Here is a 20497-nt window from a genome sequence, read left to right on the forward strand (position 1 = left end):
TATATTGAAAGTGCATGGGAAAACACAATTTTCTCCCTTACCAAATGGGTGGACCCTAGTTGTGCACAACAACACCACAACCAATCCCACTTCTACTAAATCAGGTTGAACTTCATTTTGGGAAAAAATAGCCTGCGTGATTTTTAAAGTTAACTTGCTACCTATGAACAATTAAATTGTTACCCACGATGGAGTTTTTGAATAAAATAAAATTGACATATTGGAAATGCATGACAAAACACAATATTCTCCCTTACTAAATAGGTGGACCCAGCTGTGCACAACAACACCACAACCCATTTGACTTTTACTAAATCATGTTGAACTTCATTTTAGGAAAAAGTAGCCTGCGTAATTTTTAAAGTTAACTTGCTACCTAAGAGCAACTAAATTGTTACCCATGAAGGATTTTTTGCATAAAATAAAATTGGCAAATATTGGAAGTACATGAGAAAACACAATTTCCTCCCTTACTAAATGGATGCACCCCAGCCATGCACAACAACTCCACAACCCATCCAACTTCTACTAAACCAGGTTAAACTTCATTTTATGAAAAAGTAGCCTACGTGATTTTTAAAGTTAACTTGCTACCCAGGAACAATTAAATTGTTACCCACGAAGGATTTTTTTGCATAAAATAAAATTGACATATTGGAAGTGCATAACAAAACACAATTTCCTCCCTTATTAAATAGGTAGACCCTAGTTGTGCACAACACCATCACAACCCATCCCACTTCTACTAGAGCAGGTTGAACTTCATTTTGGGAAAAATAGCCTGTGTGATTTTTACAGTTAAGTTGTTATCCAAGAGCAATTAAGTTGTTACCTACGAAGGAGTTTTTGCATAATATAAAATTGACAGCTTTTGGAAGTTCATAAGAAAACACAATTTCCTCCCTTACCAAATGGGTGGAGCCCAGCTATGCACAACAACACCACAACCCATCCCACTTCTACTAAACTAGGTTGAACTTCATTTTAGGAAAAACTACCATGCGTCATTTATAAAGTTAACTTGCTACCCAAGAAGAATTAAATTGTTACCCACGAATAATTCTTTGCATAAAATAAAATTGACAAATTTTGGAAGCGCATGAGAAAGGTGGACCTCAACTCTACACATCGTGACCAAACCCCATTCCACTACTTCATAACTAGATGTAAGTGCATATGGGAAAAACTTATTTCCAAGTTTTGTAAAAATAACTTGCAACTCAAAGGCAAATAACTTGTAACTCACGAAGGAGTTTTCGCACATAATAACAGTTCACATAATTGGAAAGTGCAGCAAGAAACACACTTCTCTCCCTAACAAATATATGAAATTAACTTACAACTGTAATTCTACCATCAAAGTAAAAAATGGTTAACAACACAATGTATTCAAAAGTGCACTACTTCATAGTTAACTTTCATTACAAAATCCAATTATAAAGTGCTTTACAAAAAAACCTATTTACGTTTGAATACATCTAAAACGTGGATGGGTTGTGGTATTGTGGCACACAACTGGGGTCCACCCATTTAGGGCTTGCAAACTTCACACCAATTTTGAACCGTTAAGATTATGGGTTGCAAAGTTCAGAGGAGAGGAGAAGAAGGGTTTTCAACTTAAAGTTAGGGAAAATTGAAATAAAACATCTACAAACACGCAATTTCATGCAAGGCTTCGTGGGTGAAAACAAATTGGGTTGGGTTTCCAAAATGGAAGCTTCAGGGGTCAATAATGGCATAGGAACAAGGGGTTGTTGTGAAGCTTGGTGGGTGCACACGAATAAGGTTCGAAAAGGACAAATGGGGTGAGAATGGGGGTAACACAATGATAATTTTGAAGGGTGAGAGAATGGGAGTTCGACAATAGCAATTGAAAAATCAGTACATGGAAGAAGGCTTATGTTTGTCAGAATGGGGGGGGGGGGGAAGAGAATGAGATTCTTCCTCACGCGCATCTATCACTTTTAAATTTCTTTTGACATAGTGTACCACTTAAATGTAAATTGAAAAAAAAAATACAAAACGCATTACCACGTTAGGTGGTAAAAAATGTGGTAAGATTCATAAGTCATCAAATCGTTTTTCAATGTTATAATCGCAACAATCTTTGTCTGAGCAATTGCTCCTTTGGAAATCAAATTCGTGACCTTGACTATAATATCAATTGTTGAGTTAATTGTTTACCATTAAGTCAAAAACCATAACTAATGATCAAAGTGCAACTCTTTTTATTTAACATAGTAGTCCAAGTATCACTATTTGATAGTGATTTAACTCACTTAGCCTCAATCATGTAACAATTGATCAACAATTCAATTATTGGGTCACACCATGGTAATATGAAATATTTAAAGTTAAATTACTCACAATTTTAAATTCATGGTCTAATTACACTTTTAAATACACAATCTAAACTAACTACAATTTAAAAAGAAAAATGATTTTTTAACAACTAAATTTTGACAACTTTCTAACTTGAAGTGCCTTCCCATTTTTTCATTTTCTCATTTTCGATATTTCAAAACCACTTAGAAAATGTCATGTCAAGTTGTAAGAGAATGTGGTCTAAAGTGTCCACATTTTAATAATTGTTGCCTATAACTATTTATATTTTCTAACACATTGTTTCAAATAGATAGGCAACGTTTTTGCTATACATTATGGGTTAAAAAAAAACTCAATATATAACCAACAATAAAAAGCTGTGGTTTATTCTTATTATTTTTAGACAATGATTTTTGAATTGTTGCATAATATTGCCTAATCTATAAAATGGTGTATTGAAAAAAATAATCTTAGAATTTCTTTAAACATAAATAGATATACTACTACCCAACACACCCAATTTCATACAAACGGACTTTCAAATATACTAGTTTCTATACTTTTACTAAGCTTTGTTAAAGACTTAAGATACACATGTTTTATTATTCAGTGCATGAAATCCACTTTTCTACAAAGGAACTTCTAATTTGGCTAGTTTCTCCTATTTTTATCAGTTTTATTAATAGATTTAGGATAGATATTTTTCTCATTTTTTCATGAAATTAATTCTCAAAGGCACTCAAATTACTTTTTTTATAGGAGCATAACATTATGTACATTGACTAACACACTAAAGTATAACATATCACTAAAGAAATTTTAATAAGATTTTGGGTCTCATTAAATCCATTTTAAAAATCAATCTAATTGTTGTTTTCTAATTATTTAATTGAAATATATTTTATTTTAGTTGGTATTCACCTGAATTACATTTCATTGAAAGAGAATACTGAGAAATTTTAGCCTACTAAGTTGTAGTTTTTTATGTGTTACAACCCACTCCTCTTATTTTGTACATTATGTGTAAACATGAAAAATATCTTAAAGAATACACTAAGATTGTCCCATATCAACAACCTTTTTGAACAAGCATAATGTTTAGTTATGTGAAGACCATTATCCTTGACAAGTTTTACACTTTACTTTATTCCGGAAAAAAAGATATCTGACCTAAAATAGATAAGTTATGTCATGTATCAAAATGTTGCTTCAAAAAGAAATATGAAATTAACGTTGCATGAATAACATTTAATACATTTATACATTTATATGTGGACATACACAACCTGAAGAAGAAGATCTTCTCCATCTCTCACAACAACTAGAAAGGGATTCTTCACTACTTTTTCTTTTCAACATTTATATACTAAAGATCGCTTGAAGAGGAAAGATTGGCAACAAGTACGATGACACTTTTAATGCTCTCGTAATATTCAAATAACCCTTAAGTCCTACTTTGTTAAAAGGAAAAATATTTTGTTCGCTAACAACCTAATAGAGAATTCTTAAACATATCTATGTCTTGAAAGGTTACCCTCTTTTAGTTAGCAAATCTATGATTGTTTATATGATATCCTTTGTATATACAAATTTGTATAGTTGGTGTGATTGGATTTTGTTCTTACCGGAAAAGAGCATGGGTCCTTCTAAATAACGTGGAAAGGTTTATCATTGATCAAATAAGAGGGAGAGCCACCTACAAAAGATTCTCCGATGCTCAAGTCAGTAAGATCATAAAACATAAGAATATATAAAGTGAGTACGTATAAGAGAAATTGAGTGTGTACTCCCTATGAGAATGCATTATATTTATAGGAAGATCTGGACAAAAAATGTAAAGGTGACAATTGATTGTCAAATAAAATTAACTGGCGGAATATCCACTATTTGATTTATTATTTTCATATGTGTGTCAATTATCAGATTTAATGAGATTTGTGGCATATTATGCTCATAATTATATTTATAATGGTGTCATATTTATTACGAGAATAATATGTACATATTGCATGATGTTATGAGAATATTTATATTTATTTAATATTATTCTCCAGTTCAAATGAAGGGGAAGTACATAAGCCCCCCAAGTTTAGAGCTCTACAAGGTGAGCAAACAAGCTTGTAAGTCTAGCTTCGGTATAGTTGAGTTTGAGTGTGTCTATACACTTTTGAATTATCCTTGGTTGTGGTGTTTACCACACTTTTGACCATTCATTTGTGGTTTTTGATTTTTCGAACAACTTTGAATTGCATTTCCAACTTTGGTTGGGAGGGTGATGTAATCACATTATTCAACCATGTCTTTTTAAAGCCGAGGTATCCTCAACATTGTTCAATCATTTAAGCAAACTTAAATCAATTTTTCTACCTTGGTTGGTAGTGTGATGATATGCTAGAGTAGCAGCAACTCCAACAAGTGTACTAGGTGTTTAGTAGTATTAAACAAGTGTTGTATCCATAAACATTTGCTAAGATTGTCCAATATTTATTGCTACATTCAATGAACAATGTTTGTTGAAGTTGTGTTGATCATAAAAGTAATATTAAATTAAGATTTGGAAATATGATGATAAATATATGTTGAAGTTGTATTTTATCCCCTTTTCTTCTACTGCCAATTATCTTTTATATTTAGTAAGTCATTCATTTATTGTCCTTCTAAGGTGGATCTAAACCCATTCTTGGAACCTAGAACCTAAAGACTTTATACCCAGTGTGATTCCTTCACTCCTGGTTGAATGAATTATTGCCTTAAGTGCATGACTTTATATCCAACCCAAGCTTTAGAGCATGTACTAGCCTCTAACAAGAATGAGATGGTTTGATTGGATCACAATTTTAGACCAGTCTTCCAACTCAATTCAAACTAGTGAAATAAGATGAGTTAGCAATTCATCTAAGCAATAAACATAAATCAAATAAAAAAAAGTTGAATAAAAGCATACATTTAAAAAGGTAGTAATACATAGAATTATAATCAATTACATCCAACCTACTCACAAGAGCTACTCATAATGATAAGGAAAGTTAAGCTAAAAGAGTTTGTTATTCTTCTCTTATGACTCTCACTAAGATATTTTATTTTGTTATAAAGAGAGCACCTAAAGAAGCTAAGAATGAGATGATAAAATTAGAGACAAGGCCTTATTTTTATAGAAAATCTTAGGTGATGCTTAACTTCATTTTGTAGTGCTCAATAGCTGGGGTATCTTCCAAAGTGGGTTTTCTTTGTAGCTCAACCCTTTGTTCTGGTGATCAACACTTGAGTTTTCCTTCTTTGGAGGGTTTCTTTGGTAGCTTAGCCCCTTTCTTTGGTGCTTCAGGTTTCCCTTTGCAAAGGGTTTTCTTGTGTGGCTTGACACCATATTTGTGCCAGGCCAAAATTCATTTTCTTTCTTTGTTGCTTTCAATGCTCAACGCCAATAATTGTCGCTCAACTACATTTGTGCTATTTTCCTTCAAATTTACTAAAATACATAAAAAAACTGTTAAACTCACTAATTTATAATTCTCCATACCTCATTTTGTTACTTCAAGCTAAAGTTGGTATTTTACTTCTAAAGTATGAACAATTCATGCATTATAAGGGCCAATATCATATGGAAATTTAGGTATTCTAGACACTTTTCATAATGCGTATCTCCACATTGGTTGGTAGAGCTCGAACTGATTCACTACCTCAGTTGATAGGATGTAACTTCACCTTAGTTGGTAGAGCTTGGACAGATTAACAACCTCGATAGGTAGGTTTCAGCAAGGTACTCTATTGAGCATCTTATTTTTTCAGGATTCTTGTTGATGATTCCATTTTGACATTGATAAAAATGTTTATGAGGGGATATTGATGTCAATTGATGACATTCTCGCGAACATTATAACAATTACTCATGTTGATAAACTTGTAATGAATGAAATGTTCTTTTTTCTAGGTATATAATATGTCTTCTCCCTTTTCCAATTCATTGCACTTGCACTGTCATGAGTTTCACTGGTATGCATGTTTATCTCCTCGAGAAGGATCATCTCATTATATGAAACTTCCTTGGTCGGGGATGTGTTATGTAGGGATCTTAAGGTAAAATTCCCCCTTGACTGGGTATACCTCGATAGAGCTTAAATCATGAAACTTCCTTCATCTTAGCTTAAATTACAATAACAAATAATGATGAAATAATATAATGGTATATTTGATTGGTGCCTTGTTAAAATCTACTCAGTCAAAACCCTCCTCAGGGAGAAAAGATCGAGGTAGAGAATAGTATATCATAATATGACACAATTTGAGCTATAATAAAATTTTAAATGTTTTGATGATTAACTCGAATACCTCATATGGGTTATTGTGCAGAGTTGGGTAATTACAAATTTTGGTTTTTTCTTTCGGTTTTTATTGTTGCATATGAACAAGCTATGTCTTTGAACTTAGCCTCATAAGCCTCTTTATTATGCTGGTTCTAATCAGGATGATATTGCATTACCTTAGTTTTAAATGTTGTTTATAGAAGGGATGTGATAAACTTTTATAAAATGAAACTAAGACCAAACAAAGAAATATATATAATAGAATAAGGAATTTATATTAAGATTTCTAAAACCAAGGTAAAAAGATATAAACATTAAATATATTCTTACTGCAAACTTGATGTTGTGGACAATGTTATACTAGAGTTTATAATTAGTTGTTGGCCCATAATACATACAATTTATAGTTTGAATATGTGATACAAATTCCTCTATTTGATAGATCTTTACAAAGGAATTTTGGCAACTTGTGATAAGGTTTTGCTAGATCAATATCCATCACTTGGAAAAAAGTAGACTACAATTCTATAGAGTGACTAATCAAAATATTTGAGAAAATAAATGAAAATTAAGGCAACTTTATAACTTTACGTGAGCAAAAACAGTAACGACTTAATTTTTCACATGGTTTCACTAATTTCCAACAAAATGATTATCAAACTAACTCTTTTAGTAAATAAGAAGGGTGAAAACCTGCCACCCATAAAATAATATTCCACAAAGGGTCAATATTAACCCTTACATATTCATTGCTTAATCTCAACAATGTGGTGTTCTTCTAAACATGAGATCTATAAAAGGAAAAACATTAAGAACTACATGAATGTAAAACATACATGTTATTGGTAACTTGCTATGTAAATTGTACAATATACATGTATGGTGCTTCTTAAATAATGTTCAATTAGCTATAAAAAAACCCAAAATCACGTCTTTTTTTTATCGGGTCATAATCACATATTGTTTCAAATGAGACATTACTCTAACCCTCCTGATATTCATAAAATATCTTCATAAACTCTAGTAATAAACATTTTATTCTTGTAAACATGATTCTCACATTCTAGCAATACAAACTATGCTATCAGGTGCTCTGTCATGTCATAACGTAAGTTCCATAATTTCTATCGAATCACACCTTACACAATCCGGTATATGATATTACAAAGGCAAAGTTCTCATGCCTAACATTATATATTGTAGGTGATGTTCAAATAAAACATAAAAGGAAATTATTTTTAAGAATTATGTAGTTAAAATATAGAATTTTAAATAACAAGTGTAATTTTGATTAGTTAAAAGTACACATGCACTGAATTATTCAGCTGGATCATTCTAGCAAATAATAATTTCAAATATATATAAGCATTGAATAATGATTTTGTTTAATTTAGTGTACCTCTATTTGAAGGTAAACCTCGTTGGTAGTATTTACGACCTCTAGTTGACAGGGTAAAAATAAAGATAACAAGAATATCCTCAAATCTTGGGGCATAAATAAGAATGGTGGATACAATTCTATTATTGGTTCATGGTCAAACATAAAATAAGTAAATTTAATCATTTTAGAGAATCAATCTTGGCACATTGGTAATAAAAGATGTTGGAAATGTTATTCCCATGCCATACCATGAAACATGTTTATGAGATGGTTTCTAGTCAATTCAATCCCTCATATTCTGGTTATAAAAGTCTTTTCTTATTTGGACAATACAATATGCTTGTTACGAATAGTAACCTACTTAAACATGATCAATTTATTGTTTCTAGATGTTATCATTTTATTTAACATTTAATAGAGAAGCACATAAAATATACCCAAATGTATAAAAAAATAAGGCAATAATCTCAACAATGATAGTTAGTTGATATATATATAAATATATATATATATATATATAATATTTAAAATGATCATAAAAGTTTAAAAATTATATCCAAAACATATATTATACAAAATTAACAGGGTACAAGATATTTCATTTTAGAAAAATTAAAATCATATAGAAAATTACCTAAATAAATACCAAAATAAATTTATACTCAAGTTTAGTTTGGTTTCGCACTTACATATAAATAATAGAAAAATACTTATTACTTACATGATTATTTAAAATAATTTTTGTATTTTTAATGATTTGTAAGTATAAAAAATACATAAAACAACCTACTAATGTTTACTACAAAATGCAAGTAAAATAATTTGGTAGTTTTAAATTTACAACATATTTAGTTTAATATAAAGAAATATTAATTAGTATAATTTAGATGATAAATAATATTTCAAATTAAGACAATTATATTTTTAGACACGTAATTTAATTAAAAAAATATATTTACTATTTAATCTAAAATAATAAGTATCTTCTCTCTCTCTCTCTCTCTCTCTCTCTCTCTATATATATATATATATATATATATATATATATATTGTTTTAAGTTTTTCATTAAAATTTTTATTTTGAATATTGTAGTTTATTTAAAAGAATTATATTTTACTTAAAGTTTATTTGTTCCCTACATTAGAATTTTCCAGTCATTTGAAACTATAATATCACAATTATTATGTAATAAAAAATAATATTAAATTAATATGTAAAAGTAAATTGTAAGTGTATAAGTAAATTATATTTATTTTAAAAAAATATAATGAAAAATAGATTAATGATTGAAAATATAAATAATATGATTATTTTATTCATATTAAATTACTAATTAAACCACACACCTAAAAAATGAATTATCTTAATTTGAAATAATTTTTATGTTAATTGTTTTTTTTTTCTATTTTTAACTGTAAACTTCTCAGTATAGTTAAGAATACAGATAAAAATAAAATAAAAAACATGAGATATTTATAATTATAGTAGAGAAAATAGGCCTTGTTTAATTGATCAACTTAAATAGTTCATATAAAATGAATTAGATTAACCTAAAAGAATTATAACTTAAACTAAAATAATCAATATTAATTAAAATAAATATTTTATCATTCTTTTTTAAATTTAACAATTTTTAAATTATAAAAATACTTATAAAATAAATAAAGCATATTTACAATAAAATTATAAAACATATTTTATTATTTTTTATTATCATAAAAATAAAGTGAATATACTATATGTATTTTCACTAATTTAACTTAATGAAAATAGACTTAACCAAATCTTCATGTATTATATCATGCTAAACCTAAAGCAAACTAAACTTGATTATTCTTATTTATTAACTTCATTTGCAATTATAATTATAAAGCGTTAATATATATTTAAAATTTTAACTTTTATACTCTTTTATTCTATCGTTTAAGTGCACATAATATTGAAATTAACATATAAAGTTTAAAAAAATAGAAAATTAACTTAATTTTATCAAGTGAGATTCCATATCTATTGAAATTTTAAGTCCACAAACCAATAATTTAACTTGACCTTATTTATTTCCACACTTAGTTAATAGACCATATATTTACATTTATCAAAATAATAAAAGGAAAAATTTTACTTCATCACTCTCTTCTTCCCTTCAAATATTTTATATGTGTAGCTTTTTTTTTTTACAGTTTTAATTATTATATTTTCATTTTAACTCCAAGTAAACCGAATTTCTCAAGTGTAGTGTTATTGAGTGAGGAACATACAGATATTAGCCATGACATAACTCTTCAGTTTAAAAAACAACTTCCTTAATACGTAACCGATGTGGCAGAGTAAACAAAACCCTAGTGCCTGACACAGTGTACTCAGTGTCACAAGTTGTTATCGCCCACCATCTATGTTTCTGAAATCTGATCCCAGAAAAGTATGATTTCTTTCTGCATTTCATGTTAATGTCAATGGTTCTGGTCGGTCTTTACAGGTTCTAATATGTGCTATTCTTCATCATATATTCTGTTTGCTCAAATGGTTTTGTTGTGGATTAGGTTTAGGGTTTAGTGTTAAATACCCCAATTGTGTTAAACCAGTTTCAGACCTCAGCCTATATGTCATTGACACTTTGACACTTTTCTAATCTATCTTTTTTCTGTTTAATTTATCATTTCTTGTCTTGTTTTTTTCTATTCAATTAAGTTTGTCTGGTTTTCTTTAATTAAACTATTATGCCAACCCACTTAAAAATGGGACGGATTGATGCATCTTTCCCTGCCCTATTTCTTGGGACGCCAATGGCAGGGTGGGCATACTTTGTCAATGTTGTCACTGGAGGAGGAAACTATAGCTAAAGTAGCATAAACCCTGACGTCCCATGAACAATCTTGTGTCAATTCTTATTTTGGGTGTAGGTAATTCGGCCAATAATCTTTTCATTACTTTTTTGTTCTTCTTTTGGTTCAGTTTAAGGGCTTTCTGAGGATATGATCTATGGAACTTGTGTCACAGCTTCCAAGTCACAGTAAGAATTTGTTGGTTCTTTTGGTTTTTACTTTAAAGATATTTGTTATAGCATTGAAAAAACCATATTTTTTTGCTGATATAAAGCTGTAATCCGGAAGAATGTTGCATGATATACTATTTTAGGTATATGATTACTTGTGCAGTCTTTAATTGCAGCTTTTTTATACTAGTTTTGATTATTATTTTGCCCGTGTGAAGATTGTTTGGTCTAATGTGCCATAATGTAGAAAATGCAGTTTATTCTGGAAGAAAATGCAGAAGCTTGCAGTTTTAATCTTAATGTTTATAGTTTTACTGGGATGTGTGAATTACGCAACGAAGGATAGAATGAAGTAGTTTTTTATGACATTTTTCCTTTTATGTTTGCATCTATAAGGACCCGTCTTCTCTTTGCAGGATTTTCAGAGCACTAGTGTTGCAGAAGTCATTGAATTCTCGTGTAAAATTCTTTTCCAAGTGCTTTCCAAGCAAGATAAGAATGGAAAATAATCTTAATAGTAGCACAGGGGGAAAAATGGAGTCTAGGGGTGCCTTGGTTGTCCTAGAAGGCCTGGATCGTTCTGGGAAATCTTCTCAGTGTAGCAGACTAGTGTCCTTGTTGGAGGGACAAGGGATCTCTGCTGAATTATGGAGATTTCCTGACAGAACTACAAATGTTGGGCAAATGATATCTGCTTATCTTAGTAACACATCTCAGTTGGATGATCATACTATTCATCTCCTCTTCAGTGCTAATCGTTGGGAAAAGAGGTTTCTACACTCTTTTTTTTTTTGCTATTTTGTCTTCTGTGTTAAATGAGTATGCGTATTTTTTTTATGATTAAGACTCAATAATTTTAGGCATATCTTTCAATTATTTTGGCCACTCCAACATATTCAGTCAAGATCCACCTTGTGGCAGTTATGACTTTGATCACTTTGAAATGTCATGACTTACTATTATGTATAGATCCTGAAACAATCTGCTTAATAGCTGGTATTGTGTGGGGGCTTCGTTGCTGTTATCTTTGCAAGTACTTTTGATGACAAGTAAAATACTAAGATTACATTTCAATATCGTCTAACAAGTTGTATTGTCCTTGCAGGTCATTGATGGAAACAAAACTGAAAACCGGAAAAACTCTCATTGTTGACCGTTATTCTTATTCTGGGGTGGCTTTCTCATCTGCCAAGGGACTTGATATTGAGTGGTGCAAGGTAAAAGATTTAACATGGTTCTTTATTTTTCTATTGGCCACCACAAAACAAAAGTATGCGTGCAACATAAGGATTTCCATTCTAGTATAATTACTTGTATTCTCACCAGTATTGGTTAAACAGTGACTTTTTTCTCAGGCCCCAGAGATTGGTTTGCTGGCACCAGATGTGGTAGTATACCTTGACATATCTCCGGAGGTATACAGCAATTCTTGCTCTGTGAAAAGTGATTTATTGGGTTATGATTTAAGATAGTCCTAAAGCTGTTTTATTTGTTTTATAAACTATTTTTTTGTCTAGATTAGTTATTTTATTTCTTGCAGGTAAACAATTCGTACACCAGGAAGTGATGCTTATTTTCTATGAAGTCTTTCTCTGCTTGCTTTTCTATGTTCCATGCTGTCAGGATCTAAGATTTTAAAATAAAGAGAGGTTGTAGTTTGATTTACGGAAGTTTGATGTTACTTTCATACAAAGAATGATCCAAATTCAAATATATAGAAATTTTGTATCTTGTTTCTAAAATTCATGCATCTATATATCCGTTTTTTCACACTGTTATTTAGCTAGCATGTAGTAGCTTGGTTAATGCATATAAACGTTCTCTGCCTATTTACCGTTTTACATTTATATTTCCATACAAATTAAATCAGAAAGCTGCGGAAAGAGGAGGGTATGGAGGTGAGAGATATGAAAAACTGGAGTTTCAGAAGAAAGTTGCTGATTGTTACAAAGTTCTTCATGATGTATCCTGGAAGGTAATTAACTGCTTATGTGGCCTTTCCTCCTGAAATCAACAGTTTGAAATGATTCCTTGTTACTTTTTGCTGGGCAAATTGGCAATGCCTGATTTGTTACTATTAGTACCATGCCATGTTTAACTACATGATTAACCACTCATTCTTAAGCCTTATTTTTTGGTTTTTTGCCTTCAAATTCCACCGGTTTGAAGCAGGTTGTTGATGGTTGCCAATCCATGGAAGATGTGGAGAAACAGTTGCAGGAGATTGTACTTGATTGTGTAATAGAATGTGGGAAGGGGAAGCTCCTTTCCACCTTGTGGTCGAAATAGATGTTATCCAATAACAAATATGCAAGATATATTAGTTTGAACACCAAAACCCATTTTTTTGGAACTCTGATTGCTTCTTTCTTGTGTTCTATAATCACATTGATTTGTTTCCCTAACAATTTGAAGACGGCCTGAGAATTCCTCTTATACTCAACTTGGAAGGAATGAAGAGTTCCTCTGCAGCAGCTTTGTGCGTCTCTGATCAGGTCCAGATTCACTCAAGAATATATTTAATGCTTGTGGAATTCGTAGGAAAATATTTTGGTAAAAACCAAATTAATTTATCTATGAAAATGTTAGCTCTGTTTATAAGCCTTTCTTTAGTTACTTTTTGGTATATTTTATCTCGCACTTTGTTTGTATTTAACTACAGTATAACTACTGTGTTTTTGTGCAAAAGTTTGGTTTTACAAAAATAATTGTATTAGTACAGAATTAGAAATATTAGTAAAATAATAGTCGTAACAAAAGGATGTTCTCTCGTTATTGACAATTGGATAACCTTTATTTGTCGTCTCAACTTCCAACTACATGTCTTTTCAATACTGTATTTTTTTATTAAATTATGTTGATCTTTAATTAGGAGTGAAAGAAGATGGAGGAACGAAGTAGAACATAGCAATATAAAATGAGTGGAAAATCAGAAGAATATTGTTTTTTAACATCAAATGTTTCTTATCAAATAAGTTTTTACTGTTTTTGAAATAGTTAAGGATTGTAAAATGGGTTTGGGCTTGCTGATTGGGTTGGAGTTTTCAACATATTAGTTTTTATTGGTTTGTTCTATATAGTGTATAAAAATTAAAATAAAGAATACTTGAATATGTTTACCTTTACTGGTTGGAACATGAAGTCATATTTTTAAACTTTTCACGATTTGAATTTATTGACTAATTAGAATTTGATCTCTAATGCAATCAAAACTTGAGTTAATTGCAAAAAGATCGTAACCATATAATTTTTTTTCAACTTTTTGATTCCTTATATGGAATCAACTTCTAAAAACATCTCCAGATATTTAGTAATAGATTAACTATGAACAATAAAAGACATCATATCATGATTTTTATGTTGAAAAGAAGCTAGCTTGTGGGTAGAATCATAGAAATGTTGAATGTCATTGGTAAATATACAATGAGCCTTCTTTAAATATACAATATATTGGGTTCCACTAATTACCACACAAAAATTGAAAATATAGCTCTTTTGATTGTGCAAATTTTTATGATAAGATCTCACTTACATCACCTTGTTCCATTTCAATGATATGCCTCATAGCCTTGTTCAACAAGCCAAAGTTCAATGTGAAAAGCTTAAAATAAGTAGTTCTTACAATCCAACAACTCATATGAGCAATGAGAGAATTATAAATTATTTGCATCTTAATCAAAGAACTTTTAAAAGTAAAAGTAAATAATTAATGAAAACAAAATTAGGGTAACAAATATATATATATATATATATATATATATATATATATATATATATATATATATATATATATATATATATATATATATATATATAAGAGTAGGAAGGACAAAATAATTTGTTTTGAGATATTTAATAATAATTTTAACAAAATCAACACTTGCTAAACACTCATGACATGATGCATAAATAATTAAGTGTTAAAAATGACAAGACTGGAATCTGATAAAAGAAAAATTCAAATAGCAACAACAAAATAGGATCAAATATTAGGTATGAATGTGGAACATATCATTACGCATGGCGAATGTGGGCATGTGGATGCATGCAATCTCTGAGGGTTGTTCAATCAACAAAGAAATCAATCTTGAAGAGACAATGTTGGTGGTGTGATTACTAAATAAATAATCATAACATGAATTCTACCTTTTTAAACTACAACAAAATTATTGAATTATAGAAGAGAAACACAATTCAGATGGTGTAGTTATTGATTAGACAAGACAAGTGAATTATTGGTAATGTTAGAAAAATAATTTATAAAATATTTTTTAAAGAGTATGTAATTTCATGTTTTTATTTAATTAAGTATTTTTATTCTCTTATTTATTCTTTAATCAACAATTTTAGTTTATTAATTTAATATTTTTGCGATTTTGAATATAATATGTTTTAAATTTCTTTACTTAAATTAAAAACATTCATTTATTAATATAATTTTATATAAATTAATTAATTATATATATATTATGACTTTGTTTGTTTCTCCTCTTTAAGTATTTTCCGATGTATAATAAAAATATAAATAAGGAATAATAAGAAAAAAAAATGTTATCTTAAAATTAAATACGATTAGAAATAAACAAAATTTTCTTTAAGAATAACTCTTAGGAAGTATTTTCTAGTGACAACTTATTTATATTATTATCTTTTAATGAAAATATTAAAAATCATTCACTATTTTACATTAATTCTAATATTATTTTATATTATTCATATAACATCCATTTTTTTTAATATGAGTAGGGATGGCAACGGGACGGGAACCGGTTTCGCTATCCCATACTCATCCCCACAAAAAAAATTCATCCTCATCCCCATACCCAAATCCAACGGGTATCAAACTTTTGTCCCATCCCCATCCCCACCGGGTAACGGGTATAATCTCATACCCATACCCGTACCCGTGTTCTAACAACTTCAATATTAATTAATTTTTATAAGAGAAAAAAATTACGATAAAGAAAATATAATATTATCAAATATTCAATATTAGGAGGATGATTGTTTCTTCCATATCAAATACTTTGAAATAAATTATAATTGTCTACATGTTATATTTGAATACCAAATAAAATTTCATGAGAACCAAAACATTTATTAAATTTGCAAACTACAACATTAATGAAACTTAGTTAATAAAATTAAAAAATATTTCAAAAAAATATAAAAGGAAAACAAATATTTAAATTAAAATATATTTTAAATGTTTGTTTAGTTCAATTTTTTAAATTCTAATGAATCTCTTTTTTATACACTAATAAAAGTTATAATACATCATTTGATCAAAATGACACAAAGAACAAATAATAAACACAATAAGATTTTGACATAGATTTTGTATCTTTTAAACTTCAATATATGTTGGATAGTGACAAAAATATATTCATAGCAATTACATTAAATTTTTATATTGTAGTCAATAAAAGTTATTTATACAATTAAAGTGAAAAAAATTACAATATGATTAATAATGAGTTATAAAATAAAAAAAATTAGATAGAATATATCAAAATATTATTCTAAATGATGAAAATAAACAATAAATAAAAATATTAAAAAACTAACAAATGTGTGTTTTAGAAATAATTTGAGAGACTATCGAAAGAAATCGCACAAAGAAAATCAAATGTATAATTAAGGTATGATAAGATGAAAAATATCTTAGAGAACAAATTATTAAATTATGTTTGAAGTGGTTAAAATTAAATAGAAATATCATTAGTGCCCAAAAAATTTGTCACTAAATTACAAATAAATTAGTAATTAAATTGGTCACTAAATCAAGTACCGATCCAATCATTGAATCGGTCACTAATTTAATCACTGATTCAGACAATAAATCAACTACTACCACCAATGATGAAAAATAGTGATTGATATGGGTTAATGACTAAATCAGTCAATATTTCATGTTTTTCTTGTAGTGAATTATCATATATTATTCATAAATATCATTATATATATATATATATATATATAATTTTAACCACTTCAAACATAATTTAAAGTAAAAAAAGTACAGTATGATTAATAATGAGTTATAAAATAAAAAATAATTAGATAGAATATATTGAAATATTATTCTACATGATGAAAATAAACAATAAATAAAAATATTAAAAAAACTAACAAATGTGTGTTTTAGAAATAATTTGAGAGACTATCGAAAGAAATCACACAAAGGAAATTAAACGTATAATTAAGGTATGATAAGATGAAAAATACCTTAGAGAACAAATTATTAAATTATGTTTGAAGTGGTTAAAATTAAATAGAAATATCATTAGTGCCCAAAAAATTTGTCACTAAATTACAAATAAATTAGTAATTAAATTGGTCACTAAATCAAGTACCGATTCAATAACTAATTTAATCACTTATTCAGTCAATAAATCAACTACTACCACCAATGACGGAAAATAGTGATTCATATGGGTTATTGACTAAATCGGTCACTATTTCATTTTTTTTGTAGTGAATTATCATATATTATTCCCAAATATCATTATATATATATATATATATATATAATTTTAACCACTTCAAACATAATTTAAAGTGAAAAAATTATAGTATGATTAATAATGAGTTATAAAATAAAAAATAATTAGATAGAATATATCGAAATATTATTCTACATGATGAAAATAAACAATAAATAAAAATATTAAAAAATTAACAAATGTGTGTTTTAGAAATAATTTGAGAGACTATCGAAAGAAATCGCACAAAGAAAATCAAATGTATAATTAAGGTATGATAAGATGAAAAATACCTTAGAGAACTAAGAAAACTTTTCAAATATCAACATATATACTCAATAGTTGAAAAATAATGAAAATTATTTTAATGAAACAAAAGAGTTCTTCAAATTAAACAAAAATTAATAATAATAAGTAAATAATTTTTTTTTATATTACCTTAAATTGATAGTATAAACATTCTCATGTGAAAGGAAAATATATAATAAATAAAAATATTAAAAAATAATAGAAATATTCAAATGTGAGGCATAAAAAAATTTTAATTAACATAAATCATTTTAACATAATTACATAAAAGTTATGATAAGATAAAAAATATATTAGATATGCAAATGAGTTTCATGACAAACCAAATAATTAAAAGAAATAAAAAATAGCAAGTATATATATATATATATATATATATATATATATATATATATATATATATATATATATATATAGTTACTTAATTAATTATGAATATTTTAATAATTTAAATGGAGATGGAGATATGGCGGGGACGGGTATTATGGCGGGGATACGTACATCCCCATACCCATCCCCATACCCAATTGAAAAAGTCGGGGATTCCCCATACCCATACCCATACCCATACCCAGTCAATGCGGGGATTCCCCGTCAAAACGGGGACGAGTTCGGGCAATACCCACGGGGACGGATTTATTTGTCATCTCTAAATATGAGGAGATAATTAATAAAGATGATAAAATAAGATAACATAATTATGATACTAAATTAATGAAAAAAATAAAAATAAAAACTTAATTAATAAATATACAAATTTTGAGTACTCATAAAACGAAAGTAATAAGCGCTCAATTAAAAATAACCAAATTTATAAAAAATTTAAAACTTAATTAAACTCCTTCTAATATGTGAAATAAAATATTATTTTTATTCTCTTAACTTTTATCCCTGAAAATCAGGTCCGTAAAAAATTTAAATCTCATTTTTCTAACAATTTTTAAAAACTTGAATTATGTTATGAATTAATGATTGTCCATTGATTTGATACATTTACTCATATGATTCATTACTCTTTATGATAAATATTTGTATTAACTAAGTTGATTTGTTTCCTTTATGGATTACATATTGTATCTATAAATATGACTCTTTCTATCAATAATAATACATAGATGAGTTGGTCCCTATTCTCTCATTCTCTATTCTCTATTGTTTCTTCTCTACTATCTATTATTCTCTTTGTTATTCGTCGTTTTATTTCATAACACGTTATCAGCACGATGTTCCAACCAGCTGAGGACTAGTGAAAGCTTTTTCTCTCTAATGACAGGGCTCTGCGTGTCTCAATCCAGGCTCTTTCTAATCCTTTCTCAATTTATAATTTTACCTTATATTCTTCCTCTTGTGATAAGAATTGTTTGACCTTATCAATTTTCATCTCCGTCTTATTATTTATTTTTATTATGACGATGATTATTATTAATATTATTATTTTATGTGTTAGTTCTAAACACGCGAAACATTGCAAAGGATTTGTGACCCTTGATATTGCAAGGAAGAATTCCTTATATTGGATTTTAAATTTTGAAATGCATTTAGATGCAATGGATAATTGGATACTATTAAATCAAGAAATAAAGCATCTAAGCAACTAATTTGCTCATGCGACAAAAATATTGTGAAAAAGGATTCACAAATATTATGAATTTATTTCATGCCTATGTATGGCTGGCTGGACAAAGCAATAAAGCTTTTGATGAAAAATCATGAGATCTGCCTAATCTGCTCCATTCCCAGAAGTGAATGCAGCAATCAATATTATGAATTTATTTCATGCCTTTGTATGACTGAAAAAAGCAATGAGCTTTTGATAGAAAATCATGAAAGCTGTCCAAATTGGTTCTGCTCCATTCCCAGAAGTGAATGCAGCAACATTTTATTTATATTTTCATGATCGTGATCGTGATCTTGATTATGGACATGATTATAAAGAAAATTTCAAAGACACATTTTGTCACCAGAAGTGGCACAATAATGTGAAAAAAAAAGGAAAAGGAAAATGTGAAAATATTGACAAAAAGATGAAAGTATTTATTACCATTACGATGGTAAAGGCCATTTGAGTTGTACTTATTGTACACCAAAACATCTTACAAATAATGAGAAGAACATAGAAACACACTTTGCTTATAAAAATGGTGATTCTGATTATGGCCATATGGATGCTACTCATCTTGATATTGTTATTTTCTTTGCTAAAGAAAATGGAAGCATTAATCACCTCATTGATTATGAGAGTGTTAAAAAAAAAATCTCATATTGATATTTACGTTTATATGAAAAATGAATGTTTGCACTAGTACCAAAAGATATGTGTCTTATTGATAGTGCAATAACTTATACAATTCTCAAGAGTAATAAATTTTTCTCTTGTTTGATAATGCGAGACATCAATGTTAGTATTATTTATAGTACTACAAATATATTTGAAGACTCTAGAAGAGCTATTATACTTCTACCAAGAAGTTGAATAGAAACTTATTAAGTTTCAATGACATTTGTCTAAATGGATATTATATTGAGACAAACAATGAAAAAGCTATGAAATATCTTTATATCTCTAGATTGAGTTGAAAAAGAAAGTGTGTTGGAGAAATTATCAACATTCTCTTATAGTTTGTACTACAAGTTTATTAGTACAATTAAAATGTATGTCATAGTAAACCAGAAGTTTACAAATCAAAATGATTGCCTTGTTTG

At 28.4% G+C, this 20497-nt stretch overlaps 1 protein-coding gene across 4 annotated transcripts; it reads left to right on the forward strand.

Moving 5' to 3' along the window:
• The first annotated feature begins 10280 nt into the window (after window positions 1-10280).
• ZEU1 (P-loop containing nucleoside triphosphate hydrolases superfamily protein) lies at window positions 10281-13601 on the forward strand. Of its 4 annotated transcripts, XM_085673124.1 has the most exons (7): window positions 10282-10427; window positions 10961-11018; window positions 11417-11770; window positions 12106-12217; window positions 12356-12415; window positions 12871-12975; window positions 13173-13601. In XM_085673124.1, the coding sequence occupies exons 2-7, from the start codon at window positions 10981-10983 to the stop codon at window positions 13287-13289; spliced, it is 786 nt and encodes a 261-aa protein (XP_085529250.1). In that variant the 5' UTR covers window positions 10282-10427; window positions 10961-10980; the 3' UTR covers window positions 13290-13601. The 4 variants fall into 4 exon arrangements, with proteins under 4 accessions (XP_027926198.1, XP_085529250.1, XP_085529251.1 ...); XM_028070397.2 differs by lacking the exon at window positions 10961-11018 and having other exon boundaries at window positions 10281-10427; XM_085673125.1 differs by lacking the exons at window positions 10282-10427; window positions 10961-11018 and adding an exon at window positions 10468-10484.
• Window positions 13602-20497: the final 6896 nt, after the last annotated feature.

Source organism: Vigna unguiculata, chromosome 5 (genome assembly GCF_037176805.1).
Source record: "Vigna unguiculata cultivar grain cowpea cultivar isolate G323 ecotype 2 chromosome 5, ASM3717680v1, whole genome shotgun sequence".
In the NCBI taxonomy this organism is placed as follows: Eukaryota; Viridiplantae; Streptophyta; class Magnoliopsida; order Fabales; family Fabaceae; genus Vigna; species Vigna unguiculata.

What these genes read in the sequence shown, in the direction of transcription:
- ZEU1 (XM_085673124.1), top strand. Translation starts at nt 10,981, where the DNA reads ATGATCTATGGAACTTGTGTCACAGCTTCCAAGTCACA. An exon ending in GTCACAGCTTCCAAGTCACA is followed by an intron (nt 11,019 to 11,416) that starts GTAAGAATTTGT and finishes TTCTCTTTGCAG; the next exon opens with GATTTTCAGAGCACTAGTGT. An exon ending in GCTAATCGTTGGGAAAAGAG is followed by an intron (nt 11,771 to 12,105) that starts GTTTCTACACTC and finishes TTGTCCTTGCAG; the next exon opens with GTCATTGATGGAAACAAAAC.